Source organism: Leptosomus discolor, chromosome 5 (assembly GCF_034619465.1).
Source record: "Leptosomus discolor isolate bLepDis1 chromosome 5, bLepDis1.hap2, whole genome shotgun sequence".
In the NCBI taxonomy this organism is placed as follows: domain Eukaryota; kingdom Metazoa; phylum Chordata; class Aves; order Leptosomiformes; family Leptosomidae; genus Leptosomus; species Leptosomus discolor.
The window spans coordinates 18,324,647-18,346,228 of NC_141395.1; the positions used below are offsets into that span (position 1 = coordinate 18,324,647).

At 66.6% G+C, this 21,582-nt stretch overlaps 1 protein-coding gene across 2 annotated transcripts in view; it reads left to right on the top strand.

Moving 5' to 3' along the window:
- Window positions 1-20,822, top strand: part of SPEG (striated muscle enriched protein kinase) — a 38,192-nt gene extending 17,370 nt beyond the window's left edge. For both annotated transcript variants that reach the window (XM_086466204.1, XM_086466205.1), the window contains exons 7-43: window positions 336-479; window positions 1,202-1,384; window positions 3,124-3,335; window positions 3,610-3,698; window positions 3,899-4,080; window positions 6,158-6,418; window positions 7,719-7,877; window positions 8,026-8,215; window positions 8,346-8,575; window positions 8,754-8,873; window positions 9,113-9,217; window positions 9,340-9,546; window positions 9,674-9,797; window positions 10,201-10,373; window positions 11,193-11,305; window positions 11,518-11,686; window positions 11,770-11,863; window positions 12,154-12,354; window positions 12,514-12,574; window positions 12,775-12,852; window positions 12,981-13,153; window positions 13,259-13,285; window positions 13,519-13,671; window positions 13,886-13,928; window positions 14,024-14,092; window positions 14,225-16,406; window positions 16,518-16,670; window positions 16,743-16,859; window positions 16,942-17,109; window positions 17,388-17,510; window positions 17,693-17,857; window positions 18,034-18,727; window positions 18,821-19,060; window positions 19,133-19,356; window positions 19,835-19,910; window positions 20,165-20,314; window positions 20,615-20,822. In XM_086466204.1, coding sequence (XP_086322330.1) covers window positions 336-479; window positions 1,202-1,384; window positions 3,124-3,335; window positions 3,610-3,698; window positions 3,899-4,080; window positions 6,158-6,418; window positions 7,719-7,877; window positions 8,026-8,215; window positions 8,346-8,575; window positions 8,754-8,873; window positions 9,113-9,217; window positions 9,340-9,546; window positions 9,674-9,797; window positions 10,201-10,373; window positions 11,193-11,305; window positions 11,518-11,686; window positions 11,770-11,863; window positions 12,154-12,354; window positions 12,514-12,574; window positions 12,775-12,852; window positions 12,981-13,153; window positions 13,259-13,285; window positions 13,519-13,671; window positions 13,886-13,928; window positions 14,024-14,092; window positions 14,225-16,406; window positions 16,518-16,670; window positions 16,743-16,859; window positions 16,942-17,109; window positions 17,388-17,510; window positions 17,693-17,857; window positions 18,034-18,727; window positions 18,821-19,060; window positions 19,133-19,356; window positions 19,835-19,910; window positions 20,165-20,314; window positions 20,615-20,822 — 8,060 coding nt within the window. The remainder of the gene's footprint in view (window positions 1-335; window positions 480-1,201; window positions 1,385-3,123; window positions 3,336-3,609; window positions 3,699-3,898; window positions 4,081-6,157; window positions 6,419-7,718; window positions 7,878-8,025; window positions 8,216-8,345; window positions 8,576-8,753; window positions 8,874-9,112; window positions 9,218-9,339; window positions 9,547-9,673; window positions 9,798-10,200; window positions 10,374-11,192; window positions 11,306-11,517; window positions 11,687-11,769; window positions 11,864-12,153; window positions 12,355-12,513; window positions 12,575-12,774; window positions 12,853-12,980; window positions 13,154-13,258; window positions 13,286-13,518; window positions 13,672-13,885; window positions 13,929-14,023; window positions 14,093-14,224; window positions 16,407-16,517; window positions 16,671-16,742; window positions 16,860-16,941; window positions 17,110-17,387; window positions 17,511-17,692; window positions 17,858-18,033; window positions 18,728-18,820; window positions 19,061-19,132; window positions 19,357-19,834; window positions 19,911-20,164; window positions 20,315-20,614) is intronic.
- Window positions 20,823-21,582: the final 760 nt, after the last annotated feature.

The following is a 21,582-nucleotide window of genomic DNA, read 5'->3' on the forward strand; positions in this document are numbered from 1 at the left end:
CAGTGGGCTGTACAACCCTCCTCCTTCCACACCCTGCTGTTGCCTCATCCTTTGAGCTGTATGAGGATGTACAGCAGGCTGTAAGCTCCCTGCCCCGTCGTCCCCCGCCTCATCCCAATGCAGGCACTGTGCTGTGGCGGCCCCTGATGTGGCCTTTTCCTCCACTGCACAGCCCGGGGACCTGCTAATGCCCCACTGAGGGTGTGAGGCACGTGGTGGCAGGGATGGGCAGAGGGTTGTGAGGGTGCTGCTCCGCCTGCACGCATCCCCATGTGGCACAGGACCTGCTCGCTCCACTCCGCTGAGAGCCACGGGTCCTGTCTCTCCCTGTCCAGAGTCCTCCGATGACTCCTACGTCTCAGCGGGTGAAGACCCCCTGGAAGCCCCCATCTTTGAGATCCCTATCCAGGACATGGCGGTGGCCGTGGGGGCAGAGGTGCTGCTCAAGTGCATTGTCACAGCCAACCCCCAGCCAGAAGGTGAGTGACCGCTGGCGGGCTGGGGGGGGGGGGGGTCGGGGGTGTGAGCAGAGGAGCTCTCTGCACGTCCACGTCGCACCCGCTGAGCCATCCCTTGGGGCCACCTGAGCTGTGCGGAGTGGGACGCACAGCCCTGAGCTGAGTGTCTCGGGGAGGTGATGTGCCCGCCCTGGGAGCACGCCTTTCGCCCTGCCTTCCCCCCAAGCAGGAGTGAAACGCTTGGGCACCGCCTGGCAGGCCAGGGGGCGGAGGGCAGGGTGCAGGCAGGGTGTCTGCCGTTCCTCCATGCTGGGCCGGGCCGTTGGGAGAGCGGGAGAAGGGCTGCTGAGCACTGCGCGGGCAGGGGCGGGAGACGCTCCGGGCTGCAGTGGGGACAGATCAGGGGGTTTCCTGGGGGCAGAGCCCCGGTGCCCGGCTGACGGCTGGTGGGCTCCGGCCGTGCTGTAGCCAGGATGTGGGCAGGGGCAGCTGGGCAGCCGGAGCTGGTACCAGCCGACAGAGCCGGCCAGCGGCGAAGCGGCTTTGATTCCCTCCTCCAGCCTCCGCTGGAGGGCAGGAGGATGCCGGGAATCAGAGAGGGGCCGTGGGAACCCAGGGATGCTCCCCATGGCGAAGGGGTCCCCAGGCCAGGCAGGGGACATCCTGGCCTCACCAGGACCCCGCACAGACCTTCGGGGAACTCGTGCTCTCCTGCCCACGGTGACCCTCGCCTCTACCGGCAGTGTCCTGGAGGAAGGACGGGGTCCCGCTGCGGAGCAGCACGACGCGGCCCATCAAGGCGGAGGGCGAGCGTCATACCCTGCTGGTCAGGAGCGCCCGGGTAGCCGACGCTGGCCTCTACACTGTCACCGCGGCCAACGAGGTGGGGGCGACCTGCTGCAGCGCCATCCTCAGCGTGCGGCCCGGTGAGTGCCAGGGGCCGGGCGGCGGGACGGGAGGGCGGCCGGCGGCGGGAGGGCGAGCGTCGCGGCGGGCTGGCTGCCAGCTCGGCCGCTGCTGTCACTGGGGAGAAACCGGCTTCCTTACCCTACAAGGCTCTGTCTGAACCAAAGCAGCTGACGTGCTCACAGCAAGCACGGAGGGATCCTGCTACAGGGGGGGAGCGGGGTCAGGCTGTGAGCATCCCCCGGCGCCCAGCGAGCAGCCCAGGGTCCAGCCTCCCTCACACCTGCCCTGCGCCCCGCTAGCCATGGGGCTACCCCAACCTGTCCTCCAACCCGCAAACCGTGGGGCTACCCCTTGCCTCCAGCCTGCAAACCAGTACCCCTGCCTGCCCTCCAACCTGCAAATTGCGGGGATACCCCTGCCCTCCAACCTGCTAGCCGTGGGGATACCACTGCCCCCCGAGCCTATTAGCTGTGGGGATACCCAGCCTGCCCACCAAGCTGCTAGCTGGAGGGCACCCCGGCTGCCCTCCTCACCCCGCTGCCCGTGGGGATACCCCAGCCCACCACAGCCCCAGGGCGCTCCCCATCCCCAGAGCGACGCTGGGGTCCGTGCAGGGGCTCAGACCTGCCCTGGGGGGCTGGAATCACCCCAAAACCCCAACCGCTCCGTGGTGCAGCAGGGCTGTACACGCAGGGGCAGCACCGGCCAGCCGCGGGGGCGGGGGGGGGGGGGGGGGCGCGGCGGCGGGGGGCACAGCGGCAGCCCCCCGGCGGGCCCTCCCCTGAGCTGCTGGCCCAGCCCCGGGGGCCGGGCAGCGCCGGGGCGGGGAGGGCTCAGCGGGCCGGCGGCGCTGCGGGCTGGAGGCGAGCCCGGCACCGCCGCACCGGCCCCGGCCCCGGCCCCGGCAGCGGCAGCGGCAGCGGCGGCTCGGCGGTGCGGCCCGGCGCGGCTCGGCTCGGCTCGGGGCGGGTGCTGCCGGTGCCGCGCCCCCCCCGGTGAGTGCTAGGGGCGGTGGGGGGATGCGGGAAGGGAGGGAGCGGGGGGTCGAGCACCCCCCCCGAGCTCTCCGCCCTGGGGCTGCCCGCGGGGGGGCACGGCCCTCGCCCTGCACCGGGCAGCCCGCCCGCCTCCCCCCGGTAAGGAGAGGAGGGGAGGCGGGGGGGGTGAGGGCGCTCCGGCAGCCGGGCTGGAGGGGGGCCAGCACCCCCATCGCGGCGGCCGGGCTCTGCCAGCACCCGGCGCCGCTCGCTGCTCCCCACCGCGCACCGCTCACTCCCGGCCCCCCCGCACGCACCCCGTACCCCGCGGGTGTCCCCCTCCCCATTCCGGCCCCGGGTGGGCTCCCCACGGAGGCGGGTCCGGTCCCCCCGGGGAGCGGGCAGGCGGCCGGGCGGGCTGCTGGGGGAGCGCAGCTGCCAATGTCACCTTCAGCCCTCGCCGGCTCGGGGCAGGGACAGCCATCCCGGGAATCCGGGCGGCTTAAGGATGGGAGCGCGGGCTGCTGCGTAAGAGCCACTTGAGCCCTGCTGTCGCCTTGCAGGATATCGCGTCCCCTTATCGTCCCCTGGAGTGTTTCTCACCCCCTCCCCCTGCGCGGCCCCGCACCCCTTCGCTGCTGGCTGCTGCCGAGCTGCGACGTGCCGTGGGATGGGTGTCCCAGGGCACCCCTGGGGTGCAGGGTGATGGGGAGGAGTGTTCTGATCCGCCTGCCGGCTCTGGCTGCTGCTAGCTCCTTATCCAGCCTCTCCTGTGCTAGCCCCCGCCGTGGAGCGGCATGGGAACTTGGCACCACCCCTCGGCCAGGCCAGCCCCATCACCTCGGATGAGGAGTACCTGAGCCCACTGGAAGAGTTCCCCGAATCCAGCACCCCCCAGCACCGACCAACCATGAAACTGCAGCCTAGAGCCGAGCATGGGGCTGCCCACGGCTCCCCAGAGACCACCTACAAGGCTGCACCCACCTTTGAGGTGAGCTGATAACTCCCCAGGACCACACAGAGGGGGAGCAATGCCCTGTGACCGCAGCCCTGCGGTCCCTGGTGCCAGGAGGTGCCAGGTCAAGCCTTCCTACTCCCTGATCTGGGGTGCTCCCAGTCCCTAGGCAGCCTCCATCCCACCATCTCCCCTGGTACTCCATGGCTGCTGTTGTGATGGGGGACACATAGCGATGGGTGCAGTGGTGGGGATGCATGGACCTGGGTGCAGGTGGGTCCTCACTGCTTTCTGACCCCTGCTTCCCCAGGTGTCCCTGTCAGACCAGTCAGTGCTGGAGGGGCAAGATGTCAGCATGAGCGTCCGTGTTCGTGGGGAGCCCAAGCCCATCATTTACTGGTGAGTCCTGGTGCTTGCTGGGTCACGGCTGGGCAGGGAACAAGGGGACAGGCATGGTGACCTCTGCATTTGGGGATGGCCAGTTTGGAGCTCTGGTCCTGAGCAGGGTTGTGGGTTGAAAAGAGGGGTCTTTTGGGGACAGCCAGGTTGGGTTTCCAGGACCAGGCATGACCATGCCACTCTGCCCATGTCCCAAACAGGCTGAGGAACCGGCAGCCGGTGAAGTACGGCCGCCGGCACCATGCAGAGGAGGCAGAGGGGGCGCGGGGACTCTTCACGCTGCACATCCTGGCGGCAGAGCGCACCGACACCGGCTTCTACACCTGCAAGGCCGTCAACGAGTACGGCACCAAGCAGTGCGAGGCCAAGCTGGAGGTCAGAGGTAAAGCTCTCCGAGTGCGTCCCCCCGAGCCCTGAGGGGGCAGCTGCCCTGCATGAGCTGTCTGGGCAAGGGGCCACTGCACACCCCGCCCTGTGCTGCAGGAGGAGGGGATGAGCCAGCCCATCCTTCCCTGCTGTAGCCCAGGTGGGCGCAAGCCAGGAGGAGGAAAGTGGAGCTGCGTGTCTGGGGCTGCCCATAGAGGCTGGCCCTGCAGCAGAAGGCAGGCTGCCCTGCTGCCCCGTCCAGATGTGCAGCCCCGCAGCCTGCGGTCCCACTACCCAGCTGTGCCAGGGCTTCCGCTGGCCTGACGCAGAGCCCGCTGCTCCCTGCAGCCCAGCTTCACCCCACATCCACCTGTCTGCCCACATACCCACTGCTGGGGCTGGGTGCTGCCCCTGGCTGCGCAGGGAGGACTTTTGCCCTTGGTGGCCCTGCAGGGGACATGTCCCCCTGCCCTGCCATGCCAACAGCTCCCTCCTTCCTTGCTCCAGGCAGCCTGCAAGCTGCGTGTCAGGCACAGGGCAGCTTGGGGAGATCATCCCCTGTCTGTTTCCAGCAATAGCCTGTATGCATGGGACTGGGCTGTCCAGCCTCCTTCTCTTGCTGTCCCTCCCCAGCCCTGCTGTGGTCCTCCTAGGACCCCAATATATGTGTGCAAATGGGGGGGCGGGGGCTCGGGAAGGAGCCTGGGGGGACAGGGAAGGAGCCTGCGGGGACAAGTGATGCTGCCTCCCTCCTCTTGCCCTTTGCTGTGCGTGCCCTGCTCCCCCCAGCCCTCCCTGCTGATGGCTGCCTGAGCCCCCCGGGCTGCGCCCATCCCACTCCCGGCCTTGGCTGCACTGCTTGTACCCTGCCAGGACCCCGCTCCCAGCCTCGCGGCAGCACGGGGGTGGGAGCAGGAGCCAGCCCCATGCCCCATGGCCGGCAGGAGCTGGGCGACGGCACAAGCCCAGGCCCCTCTCGGGGGGCTCGGTGGGTGGCTCCCCACCTTTGCTCGCACCCCTCGTGCTGGCGCTGGCGTGTGCGTGCGTGCGTGCCGGCCCCGTCGCTGCTGCACTAACCCTTCCGCTTGCTGACTGCGGTTTTTGTCTGTACGCAGGGGGAGTACGATAAGGGGGTGCATCTCTCAGAGCCGTGGCCGCGGGGCTCTTAGTTGGACACCTCTTAGGCAGTGGACCTCACCTTGTGTTATTACCTTCTGCTCCATCCGCCGCCTCGTCCTGGACGCACCGCGGGGACGCGCGGGGCCTCGACTGCGGGCAGGGGCTCGCTGGATGGCCGGGGGAGGCGTAACCGAGGCGGGGTGGGGGGAGCGATGGGGGAGTGCCAGGCACCCCCTCAGCCGGGCCAGGGCGGCCGTATGATGCTGTCTTGTCTCTTGCTCCGTCCGTTTGTCCCTGTCTGCGTGTCCTGCTGCTCCTCTTCTTGCCGCCCAGGGAAGGGGAGCAGGGAGCCGAGCCCACGGTCGCCACCGTGCTGGCCAGGGCTGTAGGGAAAGGGCTGCGGTGCGGTGGCAGCTCTGCAAAGGTCACCTCGGAGCGTGGGGGACAGGAGACCCCGGGGATCCCCGCGGGGGAGCACCTGGCCCTAGCCGCAGCGGGGAGGGAGAGCATCGGCCCCTTTGGCTTCGTGGCAGCCACCCAGGTGCCGGCGTGGCCACTGTGAGATGTCCCTCGCAGCCCCAGGGCTCGGGGTCTGCCCGGAGCACCCCCTGGTTCTGGGTCTCTTCTCTCCGGGGAGGGGCCTTGGCGGGGGGGGGTGGGCTGCGAGGCCGTGACCCTTTTTTTTGTAGTTCTAATAAAATCTGTTTGTAAAGCGCTGTGTGGTGTGTTCCTGGCACGGACACCTCCCCTCACCCCCGGCCCCCTCCCCGGCTCAGCTCTGCTTTCCACATCTCGCCCTCCCCTCCCACCCTTTCCCGCTGCACTCCCTGCCCGCTGCACCAAGCCCTCTCCCGCATGTCCCCACCTGCCCCGCACGTTTCCCCCCCGCTCCATCCCCGCCACCTCTCATGGTTGCTTTTCAGTTGCTGAGACGCGTCTCTCTTTCTTTCTCTCTCTTCCCCCTTCCCGGGCAGCTCGCCCCGAGTGCCAGTCCCTGGCCATCGTGGTTCCCCTGAAGGACGTGGTGGTCGGGGCGGGGGAGCTGGCACTCTTTGAGTGCCTGGTGGCTGGCCCGCCAGACATGGACGTGGACTGGCTGTGCCGGGGCCGGCTGCTCCAGCCCGCCCTGCTCAAATGCAAGATGCATTTTGATGGGCGCAAGTGCAAGCTGCTGCTCACCTCCGTGCATGAGGACGACAGCGGGATCTACACCTGCAAGCTCAGCACCGCCAAAGGTAAGCGGCGGTCACGCAGCTCCCCGGGGGGTGTCTTGGCCCTAGGGGGGTGCTGGGGGTGGGCAGCCTACCCCTGCCCCTGTGTTCAGGGCTCTGGTACCCCTGGGAGTGATGGAGGCGGGGGCCAGGGGGCCAGGGAGTGGTTGCTGCCCCAGGAGCTGGGGATCTTTCCTCCGTTGGGAAACCTGGTGTGCATCAGTCCTTGGGCTCCAGCACCCTGAGCCCTGCAGCTCTGTCCCACTCCACTCAGCTCCTCCGCTGGCATGCGTGCAGCTCCCAGAAGCATGGGCAGATGCATTTTCACTGTGGCTGCACCTTCTGGATGCAGTCCTCGAGGCCAGCTGTCCAAGTCCCCTGGCTCCAGATCTTTTGGGCACCCAGTTCCAGGACCGACTTGTCTCTGCTGGCCTGGGAGGTGGCAGGGGCAATAGGCAGAGGGCCAGGGCTGCCCACCCTGTCCCACCAAGCCATCACTGGTGGCAGCTGAGGAAGAGCAGCAGGACCTGGCCTCTGTCCCATGGTTCCAACATCCCCCTGTGCCTGTGCATGCTGCCCGAAGCCTCTGTCCCCTGCACCAGGGCAGGGACAAGGGTCCCTTCCCCATTCCCCAGCCTGCCTGAGCAGCCCCTCAGCAGTAACCCAGGCTGCGGTGGGTGCAGGGGGCAGTGGCAACCCCAGCACCCTGCGGCTGGTGCCTGTGCACCATGGGATGGATGGAGGCGGCATGCCTGCAGGGATTTGAGGGCAGCAGCAGTTTTGAGTGCAGGGAGGTGAGCATGTGCCTGAGCATGGTGTCAATCCCTGCCCGAGGTGGGTGATTACACCATCATCACACAGTGGTCCCTGCTGCAAAACCGCTGGAGCATCCAGCCTGTGCCCATTCCTGTGCTGACCCTGGGTGCTGCACGTGCTGGCACTGCCTGATTGGGCGTCACCACCATGTCCCCAAGGGGCTAGGCCAGCTGTGACCCCCAGCCCTATGGGGAGGACAGGGCATCCTCCTGTCCCACCCTGCTGCTGGCATCTGTACTGCTGTAAGGGGAGTAAAGAGGCACCCTGCTGCCAGCAGAGCCACAGCCCTGGGCACGGGGACCTTGCACACACTTGTAGCCCCCTGCCCTGTGCAGGGACAGAGCCTGGCACTTAGCATGTCTGGGCTCAGCCCCCCACCGGGCATGGGGTACGCTCAGCTACAACCACGTTGGCTGCTGGGGCTGCAGTTTGGGGGGGTCGCAGGCTGCCTCCTGCCCTGCACACATGCATGCTGCGTGGGGCTCACCCCTGCCCGCTCTCCTTGCAGACGAGCTGACCTGCAGCGCCCGGCTGACGGTGCAGCCCTCCGTGCAGCCGCTCTTCACCCGCAAGCTGGAGGACGTGGACGTGGTGGAAGGGCGGACAGCGCATTTTGACTGCATGATCAGTGGGACTCCCCCGCCGGCAGTCACCTGGACCCATTTTGGTAACCCCCAACCCTAGAGAGCTCGCCCAGGGCCCTGCAGGGAGGCCTCTTCCCATCCCCTTGGAGGTTGTACCCAAGGGCTTGTGCCCAGCCGGGGCTGGAAGGGGTGCTGATGCTGATGCTGACGCTGGTGTGTGTCTCCTTGCAGGCCAGCCAGTGCAGGAGGGGGAAAATGTGCGGATTCAGCGGGATGGGGGGCTGCATTCGCTGGTCATCGTGCACGTGGGCAGTGAGGATGAAGGGCAGTATGCGGTAACTGCCAGGAATGCCCACGGCCACGTGGAGTGCTCTGCCGAGCTCTACGTGGAGGAACCACGGCCATCTGCTGCCTCACAGATGTAAGTCAGTGTTCTCTGGGACCTGCATCCCCCTTGCTTGCTCCCCGCTGGGATTTGGGGGACAATGGTCTTGCGCAAAGCCCAGGGTTGGGGCTGGGCTAGGGGCTCAAGGCCGTGCGGGCTTTTGCAGCTCCAAGCTGGAGAAGATGCCATCCATCCCGGAGGAGCCGGAGCAGGCAGAGACGGAGGCAGAGTGCTTCACCATGCCTGATTTCCTGAAGCCGCTACACAACCTCGACGTGGTGGAGTCAAAGGAGGCTGTGCTGGAGTGCCAGGTGGCCGGGCTGCCCTACCCCTCCATCACCTGGTTCCACAATGGCCTCCGCATCGACAGCACCGACGACCGCAAGATGATGCAGTGTAGGGCTCCCTGCTGCCCTCCCCACCCCCTTGGGTCCCTCCACCCAGGGCAGAGGAAGTGGGGACACCCTGGGAGCAGGCATCACCCTCCCAGACCTTCACGGCCCGTGGGGCAGGGAGGGGAGCTCTGCACCACTTAGCTGGTGGGGTCTTACCCGTGCCCGCCTGTTCCCCCCAGATAAGGATGTCCATCGCCTGGTGTTCACGGCTGTCAGCCACGCGCATGCTGGTGTCTATAAAAGCGTCATCGCCAACAAAGTGGGGAAGGCCACATGCTACGCACACCTCTACGTCACCGGTGAGCAGCAGCAGGCAGCACTGGGGATGTGCAGCTGCCCCCTGCCACCCCGACAGGCAGTGCCTTGGGGCTGGGGGTTGGTGACCCTGTAGTGAGGTCCCAGGGCGACAGGATCACATGGCAGTTCAGGTTGGAGGGGACCTCGAGAGGTCTCTAATCCAACCTAAAAGCGGGGTCAGCTGTACCCTGAGGAGCTGCAGCAGAGGCCATGCTCAACCCCTGCCTGTCTCCCCACACAGACGTGGTGCCGACTCCACCAGACGGACCCCCCACCGTGGCCTTGGTGACTGGCAGAGCCATCACGCTGACCTGGAATAAGCCCAAGTGGCTGGACACTGCCATAGGTGAGGGGGCTGGGGACAGGCAGGGGCTGGGCAGAAAGCGGGCAGGGGGTGGGCAACGCCACAACGGGGCGCGTAGGCCAGCCCGATGCCAGGGGCTCTGCACTGACCCTCTTCCTCTGCAGACCCCAACTCGGTGACCTACGTGGTGCAAATGCAAGTGCTGGGCACGACGCAGTGGCTGGTGCTGGTGGCTGGTGTGCAGGACACCACTTACACGGTGCACGGGCTGACCAAGGGTGCCCAGTACCTCTTCCGTGTCATCACCGCCACCCCCAAGACCAACAGCAAGCCCTCCCCACCTGTGGGGCCCGTGCAGCTCCTGGATCGGGGTGAGCGAGGCAGCGGGGAGGGGAGGGGCGGCTGGAGTGGAGGGGTCTCTGTCCCCAGTGGGGTGGTGAGCTGCCCAGGGCTGGGCAACACGGGGTCAGGAGGTGGTGGTGACGATGCGTGTGGCAGGTCCCTACCTGGAAGAGGCCCCGGTTATCCTGGACAAGCCAGACGTGGTGTACGTGGTGGAGGGTCAGCCAGCCTCCATCACCATCACCATCAACCATGTGGAGGCCACCGTCACCTGGAAGAGGTAGGACATGGTGCTGTGCCCGTTGCCGGCCTCATGCCCAGCATCAGGGTGCACAAAGAGGGGCTCCTGCACCAGCTCCCCGTGCAGCCTGTGCTGGGTGGGGGGTCCTTCCCTGCGGCTGGGTTGGGCGTGCACCCAAGTGTGATGCGCAGGACTGTGCAGAGCTGCATGGGTGAAGGGTGGGTTCGGGGGTGTTGTCTATGGGGTGCTGAGGGTTGAGAGCCATTTGGGAGGCAGAGCTAGCCAATGGGGTATGAGCTGTTTGTGGGGGCTGCAGGGTGGGAGCTGGGGCTGTCTGTGGGTCAGGAGGTGGCCATGGGGCTGTGGGGTGGGAGCTATCGATGGGGCAGTGGGGTCTGGGGCTGTCTGTGGGGCTGTGATGTGGCAGCTGGTGTGTCCGCAGGGGCGGGCAGGTGCTGGGCGAGCAGGAGGGCACGTGCGAGGTGACGATGCTGGACGACGACCAGCACTGCCTGCGGCTGCTCTGTGTGGGCCGGGGGGCCGCGGGGCCGCTGGCCTGCGAGGTGAGCAACCGTCACGGCACCGCTCACTGCACCCTCCGCCTCTGCCTCGCAGGTAGGTGCCCCTGTGCCGGGAGAGCCGTGCCCCTCTGCCGGGGGGGTGGCAAAGCCCCACCGTGCTCCAAGCCCCTGTGCCATGGTGGGGGCATCGTCCTGCAGGGTGGCACTGCTCCACAGGGCCCCATGCCCATGTGCCACAGGGGCACTGCCCCATAGCGTGGCACTGCTCCTCAGTGTTCCATACTCGTATGTCATGGGGACATTACTCTATAGGATGGCAATGCCCCATGGGGCTGAAAACCCGTGAACCACGTGTGGATACTGCTGCCTGGTGTCCTCTACTCTTATCTGACTTGGGTAGAAGTGTCCCATGTGCCTCACGACCACGTGCATGGGGTGGCACTGCTGCATGGTGTCCCCCAGCCATGTGCCGTGGGTGGCACTGCTGCAGGGTAACTCACACATGTATAACGGGGTGGCACTGCCCCACAGTGCCCTGTGGCCAAGAGCCATGGAGGACTTCACCACAATGCCCCACAGAGGTGTCATGGGTGGCACTGCCCTACGGTACCCCACACCCATATATAATGGGGAGGTGCAACCCCACAATGCCCCATGGCCATGTGCCATGAGTGGCACTGCCCCATGGTGCCCCACACCAATGAGTGACTGCCCCATGGTGCTGCAGGCACATGCCACTGGTGGCCTGCCCTGTAGTGTCCCATTACCTTGGGGTGGCACTGCCCCATGGTGCTCAGTGCCCCTATACCATGGGCTGGCACTTCCTTGCAGTGCCCTGCAGCCATATACACCCTGTGCCAGTGGCAGGGGGGTGGCACTGCCCCATGGTCCCCCATGCCCCGTCTCTCGGCAGAGGCACCGCGCTTTGAGTCCATCATGGAGGACATTGATGCCCAGGAAGGGGAGACACCACGCTTCGTCGTGGTGGTAGAGGGGAAACCGCTGCCGGACATCATGTGGTACAAGGTGGGCTGGGACCCCCACACCCTCTTCCTGACCCACAGGCCCCCCCAGACCCACACCCTCCACTGCCTCACCTGGGTCGCTGCATTGGGGCTTTGGGGTTGTGTTCACCCCCAGTGATGCATGATGCACCTCATGTCCCATCCACGGGGAAAGGGTGGTGGGAGCTGGTCAGGGATGGGATGGTACCCCCCTGACTCCCCTGCCACCCCCAGGATGGGGAGTTGCTGGAGGAGAGCAGCCACCTGAGCTTCGTGTATGAGGACAACGAGTGCTCGCTGGTGGTGCTGGGGGCTGCCGAGCCTGACAGTGGCGTCTACACCTGCACAGCCAAGAACCTGGCCGGGGAGGTCTCCTGCAAGGCAGAGCTGGTGGTGCGGGCAGGTACGGCCGGATGGCCCCCCAGGCCCGAGGGGCAGAGCCTGGGTGCCCAGCTTGCCCCCCGCCAGCGCCTTTCCTTCCCCCAGCCCAGCCCTCTGCTGATGCCGCCATGGAGGAGGAGGCACTGCACAAGGCACGACGCCTGACCGACTACTATGATGTGCACGAGGAGATCGGGAGGTATGGAGCCACCAGCATGGTGGGCAGTGGGGGACCCCGGGCACCCCGGGCACCTCAGGGACAGGGGTGCTGGAGCCAGGCTGCATTGTGGGGCTCTGATCCGGGGGACTGAGCTCCATGGTAAGCTGCTGGGTGCTCTGGTGCCAGCTCACGGTGGGGATCCAGGGTGTCTGGAGCAAAGCCAAGCCTGGGGTCTCTCTGTGAATGGTCCTGGAGGGCTGCTCAGGGAAGAAGAGGTCTCCTGCTCACCCACCCTCTTATCCGCCCTTGCTCCCATCGCTGCATTGCAGGGGGGCTTTCTCCTACCTGCGGAGGGTGACGGAGAAGAGCAGCCGGCTGGACTTTGCCGCCAAGTTCATCCCTGGGAGGACCAAGGCCAAGCAGTCAGCGCGGCGGGAGCTGAACATCCTCTCGCAGCTGGACCACGAGCGCATCGTCTTCTTCCACGATGCCTTCGAGAAGAAGAACGCCGTCATCATGGTCATGGAGCTGTATCCTCTGGGTTCTGCTCTGGGAGTGCACAGCATGGGGGATGAAGGGAAGATTTTGAGGGGGATGGGTGGGCAGAGCAGGTGTGGAGGAGCTGGGTGCCCAGGGGTTGCAAAGCACGGTGGGGCATAGAGCATCTGTGTTCTTTGACTGGGGACCAGCTGTGCTGAGGAAGAGCTGCTGGACAGGATGGCGAGGAAGCCCTCAGTGTGTGAGTCTGAGGTAGGTGAACTCTGGGGTGGCAAAGTGATGGGGGAGGGAGGGGGCCTGGGGACACCGGGGTCTGTCCCGGCCCAGGGACGTGCAATGCTCACTGTCTCAGGCTACAAAAGGGGCTACAGCCTGCACCACCCTCTGCACAGGGCCAGCGTGGGGCCAGCCCACGCTCAGGGTGCCCACCTTTCACACCCCATCTCTTGCAGGTCCGGTCCTACATGCGGCAGGTCCTGGAGGGCATCTGCTACCTGCACCAGCACAGCATCCTGCACCTGGACATCAAAGTGAGCGCATCTCCAGACATCTCCGGCCCACTCCCACCCCGTGCCTGCAGGGACAGGGGACATCCCTTCCCTGAAAGGAGCCTCTGTGCCTCCTGCCAAGCTGCCCTCTGCTCCGCACTGTCTTGTAGCCAGAAAACCTCCTGATGGCGGATTCGAGCAGCGAGCAGGTCCGGATCTGCGACTTCGGCAACGCACAGGAGCTGATGCCCGGGGAGCCGCAGTACTGCAAGTATGGCACCCCCGAGTTCGTGGGCCCTGAGATCGTCAACCAGAGCCCCGTCTCCAGCGTCACCGACATCTGGTAAGGGTGGCCCTGGGGTGGAAGCTGGGCTCCCCACTATGCCAGGAGGGACCAGGCGCCCTGGAGGGCTTGTGCTGTGCAGTAACCACGCTGTCCTCTCCACAGGCCCGTGGGGGTCATCGCCTACCTCTGGTAAGTGCCCCAGTGGGCCCCCACTGGAGGGACACCCCTGTGCCAGTTGCAATGCTGGGGCTGCGGCCATGCACATCGCTCCTTGCAGGCTCAGCCTCCTCCCCAGTTGCTCCCGCCTCTGTCCTCCCCATGGCATTGGGGCTGGGGTCTGGAGTCCCATCCTTGGTTCCCCATACTTGCCATGCTGTTCCCCATGTCCCCACGGACCGATGACAGTGTCCCCTCCTCGGCAGCCTGACAGGGATCTCCCCCTTCGTGGGGGAGAATGACAAGACGACGCTGATGAACATCCGCAACTACAACGTGGCCTTTGAGGAGAGGATGTTCCAGGGGCTCACCCGGGAAGCCAAGGGCTTCGTCATCAAAGTGCTGGTGAACGACAGGCTGTGAGTGCTGCAGGGTCTCCGGCCCCCACCCCTCCAGCATAAGCCTTGTGCTCCAGGGAGGGTGGGGACCCCAATGCATTGGGGTGCCCAAGGGGAGGCTGGCTGCACAGCCCTGCTGGGGTGCAACATGGGCAGCCAGACCCTTCTGCCCTTCCCCTGGCTGGCCAAATCCCCCCAGCTCGGGCACTTCTCAGCCGGCCGTGTTGGTTCACAGGAGACCCAATGCGGAGCAGACCCTGGAGCATCCCTGGTTCAAGGTGAGCCTGGGCAAGGACCCGGCACCCGGCAGCAGCAGGGTTCCCCTGAGCCTGCTACAGGCTCCGTGGGACACTGCTGTCCCCTCGCCCCACAGACACTGGCCAAGGGGAAGGTCATCAGCACCGACCACCTAAAGCTCTTCCTCTCCCGTCGGAAATGGCAGGTGAAGGCAGGAGCTGGGGAGGGAGCAGGGAAGGCAGGGCTGTGTGCTGGGCAGGATGGGGTGATGCGCACTGGGCAGGATGACGCCATGCCACCCACCCGGGCCTGATCCAGCCCTCTCCGCCGGCTGCAGCGCTCGCAGATCAGCTACAAGTGCAACATGGTGCTGCGCCCAATCCCGGAGCTGCTGGAGGACACGTCCAACCACCTCTCCATCGCCGTGCCCCGGCACCTCAAGGAGTCACCAGCGCTGTCATCCTCCTCGGACTCGGACGACTTGGACGAGCTGCCCTTCATCCCTATGCCACACCAGGTGGAGTTCTCTGGCTCCCGCATGTCGCTCAACGAGATTCCCACGGACGATGAGGCCCTTGGGCCATCCGAGGGGCCACGGCTGGAGGGGGTCGCGCCAGGGGATGTCTCTGCCATGGAGTGGCAGAGCCAGGGCATGGGGAAGCCTGGAGTGGCCCTGGGGAAGCGGCCAAGGGCCTCTGGGCCGCGGCGGCCGTGTGCAGAGGCAGAGGCACCTGGCTCCTCCGATGAAGAAGCCCCTGAAGCCCAGAAGCGGCCGGAGTACCCCCGCAAAGCCATGAGGAAGGGCTCCAGCCTGGAGTCCCCAGGGAGCAGCCGGCGGGGAGAGCTGAAGAGGGGTGGATCGGCCGACAGTGCCCTGCTGGTCCACCAGCCCCCAGGGACTGAGGAGGGGGCCGAGGTGAGCCGGGACCCCCGCCGGGTCCTGGCCAAGGCGGCCTCCATGGAGCTGCCACGGCGTAAAGGGGCCTGGGGGGAGGACGATCACGCCCAGCGCCTGGAGCTGATGCGCCAGCGGCTGCTGCGGGGCGGCCCTGGAGATGGCAAGGTCAGTGGCCTGCGGGGTCCCCTCCTGGAGACCCTGGGGGTCAGCCCCGACAAGAAGGTCCCGCGACCGACGCGGTTGGAGCCGCCAGCGGTGCCGCGGCTGGTGCGGGCGGCCTCCAGCGAGGCCACCTCCCCGCGCCTCCTCCCCGCCGAGCGCCAGCTGCAGAAGAGCAGCTCCTTCAGCCATGGAGACGCTGAGCCTGTCGTCCGGCACCGCCGCTCCGGTGCGCCCCTGGAGATCCCAGTGGCCCACCTGGAGGCTCAGCGGCTCAAGGAGTCCCCCTCACTCTCGGCCCTCTCCGATGCCCGGCCCCCGGCACTGCCGGACACCCCTGGCCTGCTGACACCCCCTGCGCTGGAGATCACTGTCCCCCGGGCCCCTGCTGCCAAGGCTGCCTTGGGGAGGAGGCGCATGCCTGAGGAGCGTGGCCAGCCCGGGGCCAGCACAGCCGCCACGACCACCGTGGGAAAGAAGCCCATGGCCAGGGGGCAGGAGGAGAAGATGCCCACCAAGGCTGCTGGAGCCAGCGGGGAAGGGGCTACCAGGACAGGAGCACCCACCCCACCACAGCCCCCGGCCCCTGGCACCCAAGCCCCCAAAATTTCTTCTTATGCCAAGGTCATGCAAGCCATGGGAGCTGTGCAAGGTGGGGAGCCAGCCACTGAGGAACCCCCCCGGCCTGCACTAGCAACCCCCACTGAGCCCCCTCCGCCAGCACCAGCAGCAGCATTGAGGAGGGAGGTGAAGCCCGCTGGCTCCTCCAGTTCCCTGCTCATCCAGGACATTGACTCGGAGGAGGTCTTCGAGGCCAAGTTCAAGCGGAGCCGGGAGTCATCGCTCAGCCGGGGGCTGAAGCTCCTCACCCGCTCCCGCTCTGAGGACCGGCACCTGGCCGGCCCCCCGGCCCCTGACGAGGGCATCTACCGTCCCACACCGGCCGGCGTGCCCCTGGAGCTGCGCAGGGACCGTCCCACCGGGCTGGCGGCCAAGTCCAAGTCAGTGCAGGACCTGCACGAGGTAGAGAAAGACAGGGGCTTCCTCCGGAGGATGTCTGTGCTCCTCAAGCGGACCCCGCCTGCTGAGAGGAAGAAGAGCAGGGGGGAGGATGGAGGCAGCGAGACCCCATCCGGTGGACGCCGCTCCTCCTGGAGCCTGGCCTTGGGCAGCTCCAAGGAGCGGAGGGACTCGGAGAGCCTCAAGTCGGAGCCGGGGGGCGTAGGGGAGAGCGAGTCGCCGGCGGTGGCTGTGCGGAGGAAGATCAGCGCCACGATGGAGCGGGTCTCTGCACGGCTGCGCAGCCTGTCGGACGAGCGGCCAGAGGATGAGGGGCGAGGGGAGCTGCGCCGTGCCAGCTCCGAGGGGGAGAGCCTGCGGTCAGGGCCCCCCCCGGCACCCGCGCCCTCCTCTGAGTCCCTGCGCTCAGAGGGCAGCACCCGCTCCTCTGCCTCTGCCAAAGGTGAGTGACGAGGCAGGGGCCCGCTGGCACCCCGTGGCCCAGCTGCCCTGGGTGCGGTGGGCATGGCCGCCCCGGCTTGGCCCCACTCTCAGCCGCGCTGGGTGCCCACAGGTGGGGGTGAGTCTCAGAAGCGGTCCCGCTGGGAGCGCTGGGGGCTCTCACGGGGCAAGAAGGAGAAGATGGCCTCGCAGCCCAGCATCCCCTCCAGCCTGCTGCGGGAGGAGGGACCCTCTGCCGGCCGGCCGCACGTTCCCAGTGAGTCAGGTAGGTGCAGCCCCAGGATGGGATGGTGGGTGCCCATTGCTGCCCCAGCCTGACCCCCTCTCTGCTTTCCAGATTTTCCCCCCATTTTCCACATTAAGCTGAAGGACCAGGTGCTGCTGGAGGGCGAGGCGCTGACCCTCTGCTGCCTGCCTGCTGGCAGCCCGACCCCCAGGATCCTCTGGATGAAAGGTGGGGGGCTGCCTGCACTGCCTCGGTGGGTGGGTGCCGGGGAGGGCACTGTAGCATCCATCTCCTCTGCTCTCCCCCACAGACAAGAGGTCCCTGCAGCCAGACAATGCACTGAATGTAGTCTCCTGCAAGGATGGCCGGCAGATGCTCACCATCACCAAGGTCTCCAGGAAGGATGCAGGGCTGTATGAGTGTGCAGCTGCCAACACCCTGGGCACGGCCATCAGCTCCTGCACGCTGGCTGTGGCACGTAAGGAGGCAGTGGGGGACCTCAGGGGACAGAGGTACTGCCCCATGGGGAAAGAGGACGTGCCAGACATACACCCCGGGGCTCAGGGCAGGTCAGAGTAGGTCACCTGCGCTCTGCTTTCCACATCTGCAAGAGGCTGAGACTTGTGAGGGGGGACAGGCTGGTTTTGCACAGGCACTTCCAGCACCTCTGAGCCCATACTGTGCTGCCCTTGAGCTCCAGAAGCTCTGCTCTGCCGTTGGCCAGGCACCCAGCCCACGCTGTGTGTCCCTTCACAGGGCTCCCTGGACGGCCGGGCACCCCGGAGATCCCCCAGAAGTACAAGAACACGGTGCTGGTGCTGTGGAAGCCCGCAGAGAGCAAAGCCCCCTGCACCTACACACTGGAGCGCAGGCTGGACGGTAAGTGGGTGCCTCCTGTTCCCCGGGACCCTCAGCCAGAAAGATGGGCTCACCAGGGACACCAAGCCACGAAAAAAGTGCCCAATATCCTTGCTGTTCCCTGGGGCTTGGTAGGGTCAGGGGTGAGGGGCAGGGGGCTGCCCCTGGTCTGCCCTCACCTCACCTTGCCCCCGCGCTGTCAGGGGAGCACGAGTGGAAGATCGTCACCACCGGCATCACCGACTGCTACTTCAATGTGACGGAGCTGCCCCCCGGGAGCATCGCCAAGTTTCGGGTGGCCTGTGTCAACAAGGCCGGGCAGGGGCCCTACAGCACCCCGTCAGGGAAGGTGCACCTCGAGGCGACGGGTGAGCGAGCCCTGTCCCGCGGGGCGTGGGGCAGCCGTGGGGCCACCTGTGGACCTGCAGCCTCTGGGGTGCTCTGGAGGTTCTTGAGTCCTGGGGGATCTTCCCCCCAAGGCTTTGGGGAACAGGGCACCGCTTGCATCCTGCTCCTGGCTTACCCCTCCCTTTGCTCCCCACAGGTGCCCGAGCTGCCCCAGCCAAGGACATCACTGTCCCCATCCCCATCCCCGAGAAGGTGGCTTCCAGCCGGTCAACCCAGACGCCTGTGGGGCAGCTGGAGCCGCCAGCCGCAGGGCCCCCCCCCACCACACCACCCCGCAAGCACAAGGGAGCAATGCAGAAGGCAGATGGGGCAGTGCAGGCAGATGTCCCCCCAGGCACCCTTCAGCCCCCTGCGCCCCACGAGGAGAGGCCGCGGCCAGACCCCGAGCTCCCGCGGCCAGCCCCTGAGCTCCCTCCTGACATCACCGTCTGCGTGCCCCCCGAGCTGATGTTCACCCCGCCTCGGACTGTCACCTCACCCCACACAGACACTCCCACCCAGGGCTCTCCCACACCCCCCACGGACACGTCCCCCCCACCCCGCGCTCCATCTTCTTCCAAGTTCTCCACCCCAGTGTCAACCACCCCCAGCTCAGTCCCCACGCTGTCTCCTGCCCCCAACGCCACACCCACGCGAAAAATGCCCCCCTACATGGTCACCTCCTTCGTCTCCTTGCCCCCCACATCGCCCTCTGCGCAGGAGCCCCTCGACACCGACTCATCCTCCAAGGAGCCCCCAGTCAAGAGCGGGGTCCCAGGAGCAAAAGACAGCACGGCGCTGCGGCAAGGGGTCCCCCAGAAGCCCTACACCTTCCTGGACGAGAAGGCGAGGTGAGTAGTGGTGGGACAGGATGCTCTGCCGGGGTGGTGTTCCCCCCTCCAGCAGCCCATGCTGGGGATGCTGAGCACCTCCCTGTGCTGCAGGGGCCGTTTTGGGGTGATCCGTCTGTGCAAGGAGAACGCCACGGGGAAGCTCTTCATGGCCAAGATCGTGCCCTACGAGGCGGAGCGGAAGCAGAGCGTGCTGCAGGAGTACGAGATCCTCAAGGCCCTGCACCACGAGCGCATCATGGCCCTGCACGAGGCGTACATCACCCCTCGCTACCTGGTGCTCATCTGCGAGAACTGCACTGGCAAGGAGATCCTCTACAGCATCGTGGACAGGTACGGGTGAGCGCAGGGCTGAGGGGGACAGCTGCCAGCACAGGGCCACCTGCTGATGCCGCTTGCCCCCAGGTTTCGCTACTCAGAGGATGACGTGGTGAGCTACGTGCTGCAGCTCCTGCAGGGCCTTGAGTACCTGCATAGCCGCCGCATCGTGCACCTCGACATCAAGCCGGACAACGTCATCATCTCAGGCATGAACGCCCTCAAGATCATTGATTTCGGCAGTGCCCAGACCTACAACCCCCTTGTGCTGCGGCAGCTGGGGCGGCGCGTTGGCACCCTGGAGTACATGTGTGAGTGGGGCACCAGGGGTGCAGTGGCATGGACACAGGGACAGGGACAGGGACAGATCTGGGGCATGCTTCTGCTCGAGATGTGCATGTGTGCCCATGTACTGGGGGGCTTGGGAATGGGGAGGAGTTGAGGTGTCCTTGGGGAAGCTGGGGGACCTTTGGTGTGCTTGGGGTGTCTGCTGATGGTTTCTGTAGTGTTGCCGGGCTCAGTAGGAGAGTTTGGGTGCTGCGGGGCAATTGGGGTATCCTTGGAGGTGCTGGGCTCTATCATGGTATTGGGGTGACAGGGACGGGTGCTGGAGGGTGCAATGGTGGGGTGATGTGGCTGCTGCGGGTTCTGGGGATGCTCTGCATGCTGTGGGTGCTGGGGATACTGTGGGTTCTGGAGGTGCTGGGAGTGCTGAGGGTGCTGGAGATGCTGGGGGTGCTGGGGCTGGGTCCCCCAGTGCATATGACAGACCTGCTCCCCTGCCTGCAGCACCAGAGGTGGTGAAGGGGGACCCGGTGGGCTCTGCAGCAGATGTCTGGGGCGTTGGCGTTCTCACCTACATCATGTAAGAGAAGCGGCCGGGAGAACAAGCACCCTGAGGTGCAGCCAGCCCCACCCAGGGCTTGGTGCCATGGGGAACATCAGGCTGGTGGTGGGCTGGGGGCTGCTGTAGCCCTGCACAGCCTTCCCAGCTGGACATGGGCATCGAGACACCCTGGGCAGCTGTGGCTGTCCTAAAACAGGGATGGGCAGGTAGAGGGTGCCAGCTACCCTCCCACCACTGCCCCCCAGCCCATGCCACCCCCTCCACACTTGCAGGCTCAGCGGGCGGTCGCCGTTCTTCGAATTGGACCCCATCGAGACGGAGAACCGCATCCTGGCAGGGCGCTTTGATGCCTTCAAGCTGTACCCCAACGTTTCGCAGAGTGCCGCCCTCTTCATCCGCAAGGTCCTCGCTGTCCACCCCTGGTGAGTGCCTGGCCCAGCCAGGGAGGACACGTGGCCCCAGACCGCACCTCCAACTGGGCCAGGCGGGCAGCTCCCTGCCCCACGGGGCCCCTCCAGACGTCATCAGTTGGATCCCAGGGTCCATCCCTGTTCCTGGTGAGGACTGGGATCTCCTGAGCCCAGGACTCTGGGATCCATCCCTGCTCTTGGAGAGGGCTGGGACCCCCTGTTCTTACAGGGCAGGGATGGTGGCTGCGTTTGGGGGGGTGCGGCCATGGTGGGCACTCCGTGGCCTCTGACATGGAGTCACCCCTGCCCCAGGAGCCGCCCCACGGTGAAGGACTGCTTTGCCAACGCCTGGCTCCAGGACGCCTACCTGATGAAGCTGCGCCGCCAGACCCTGACCTTCACCACCAACCGCCTCAAGGAGTTCCTGGTGGAGCACCAGCGGCGCCGCGGCGAGGCCGTCACCAAGCACAAGGTCTTACTCCGCTCCTACCAGGGCGGCCAGCCGCCGGGGCCGCAGTAGCCAGTGCCTTGGCCATGGCCGTGAGGGGCCGAGGAGCCAGAGGAACATTCCAGGGGCCATGGGACAGAGTGGTTGAGGAGGAGCCGGGACACACCGGGATGAACCCATGGACCTCACGTGCTGCCGCCAGGGATGCTGGCGGCTGGCATCATTTTGGCGGTGCCAAGAGAAAGGGGAGGTGCTGCCCCAGCCGGCCTGGCAGTGAGGTCCGGCAGCGGGCGAGCAGTGGGAAGCCTTGCTGTGAGGAACTGAGAATGGGGCAAAGGGTCGGGACAAGCATGGAATGGGAATGGGGGAACAAGGAAAGCCCCAGGCGGGAGTAGGAGAGCCACCAGCACGCCGGCCAGCCCTGGCCACGCGGGTCCCATCAGCCGTGTGCCTTACGCCACAGCCTGCAGCTGCCCCCGGCCGCAGCACGGGGGTCCCTGCGCTCCCCCCAGTTTGTATGCCAGCGCCCGAGGACTGAGGCTGCTCCAGTAGTTCCCACACAGAGGGGCCCGCTCGCAGCCCCCCGCCAGCCGGCACAGCCCCGGTCCTTACGGCTGGGAACAGGGGCCGCCAGCCCCCTGCCTTCCGCTCCTCCCAGCCCCGGTCCTGGTGAGCGGGTTTGCGGCCCCAGGACCGATGCCGGTGCCTTCCCTGGGGCTGTTGGCTGCGCCCTGCGCCGGGGTGGGGGTCTGGCCAGCACCCCCTCTTCACGGGGGGGGCACCCACGTGCCACGCACACCTCCTGCGCCTGCTCAGGCCCACACTGCTCTGC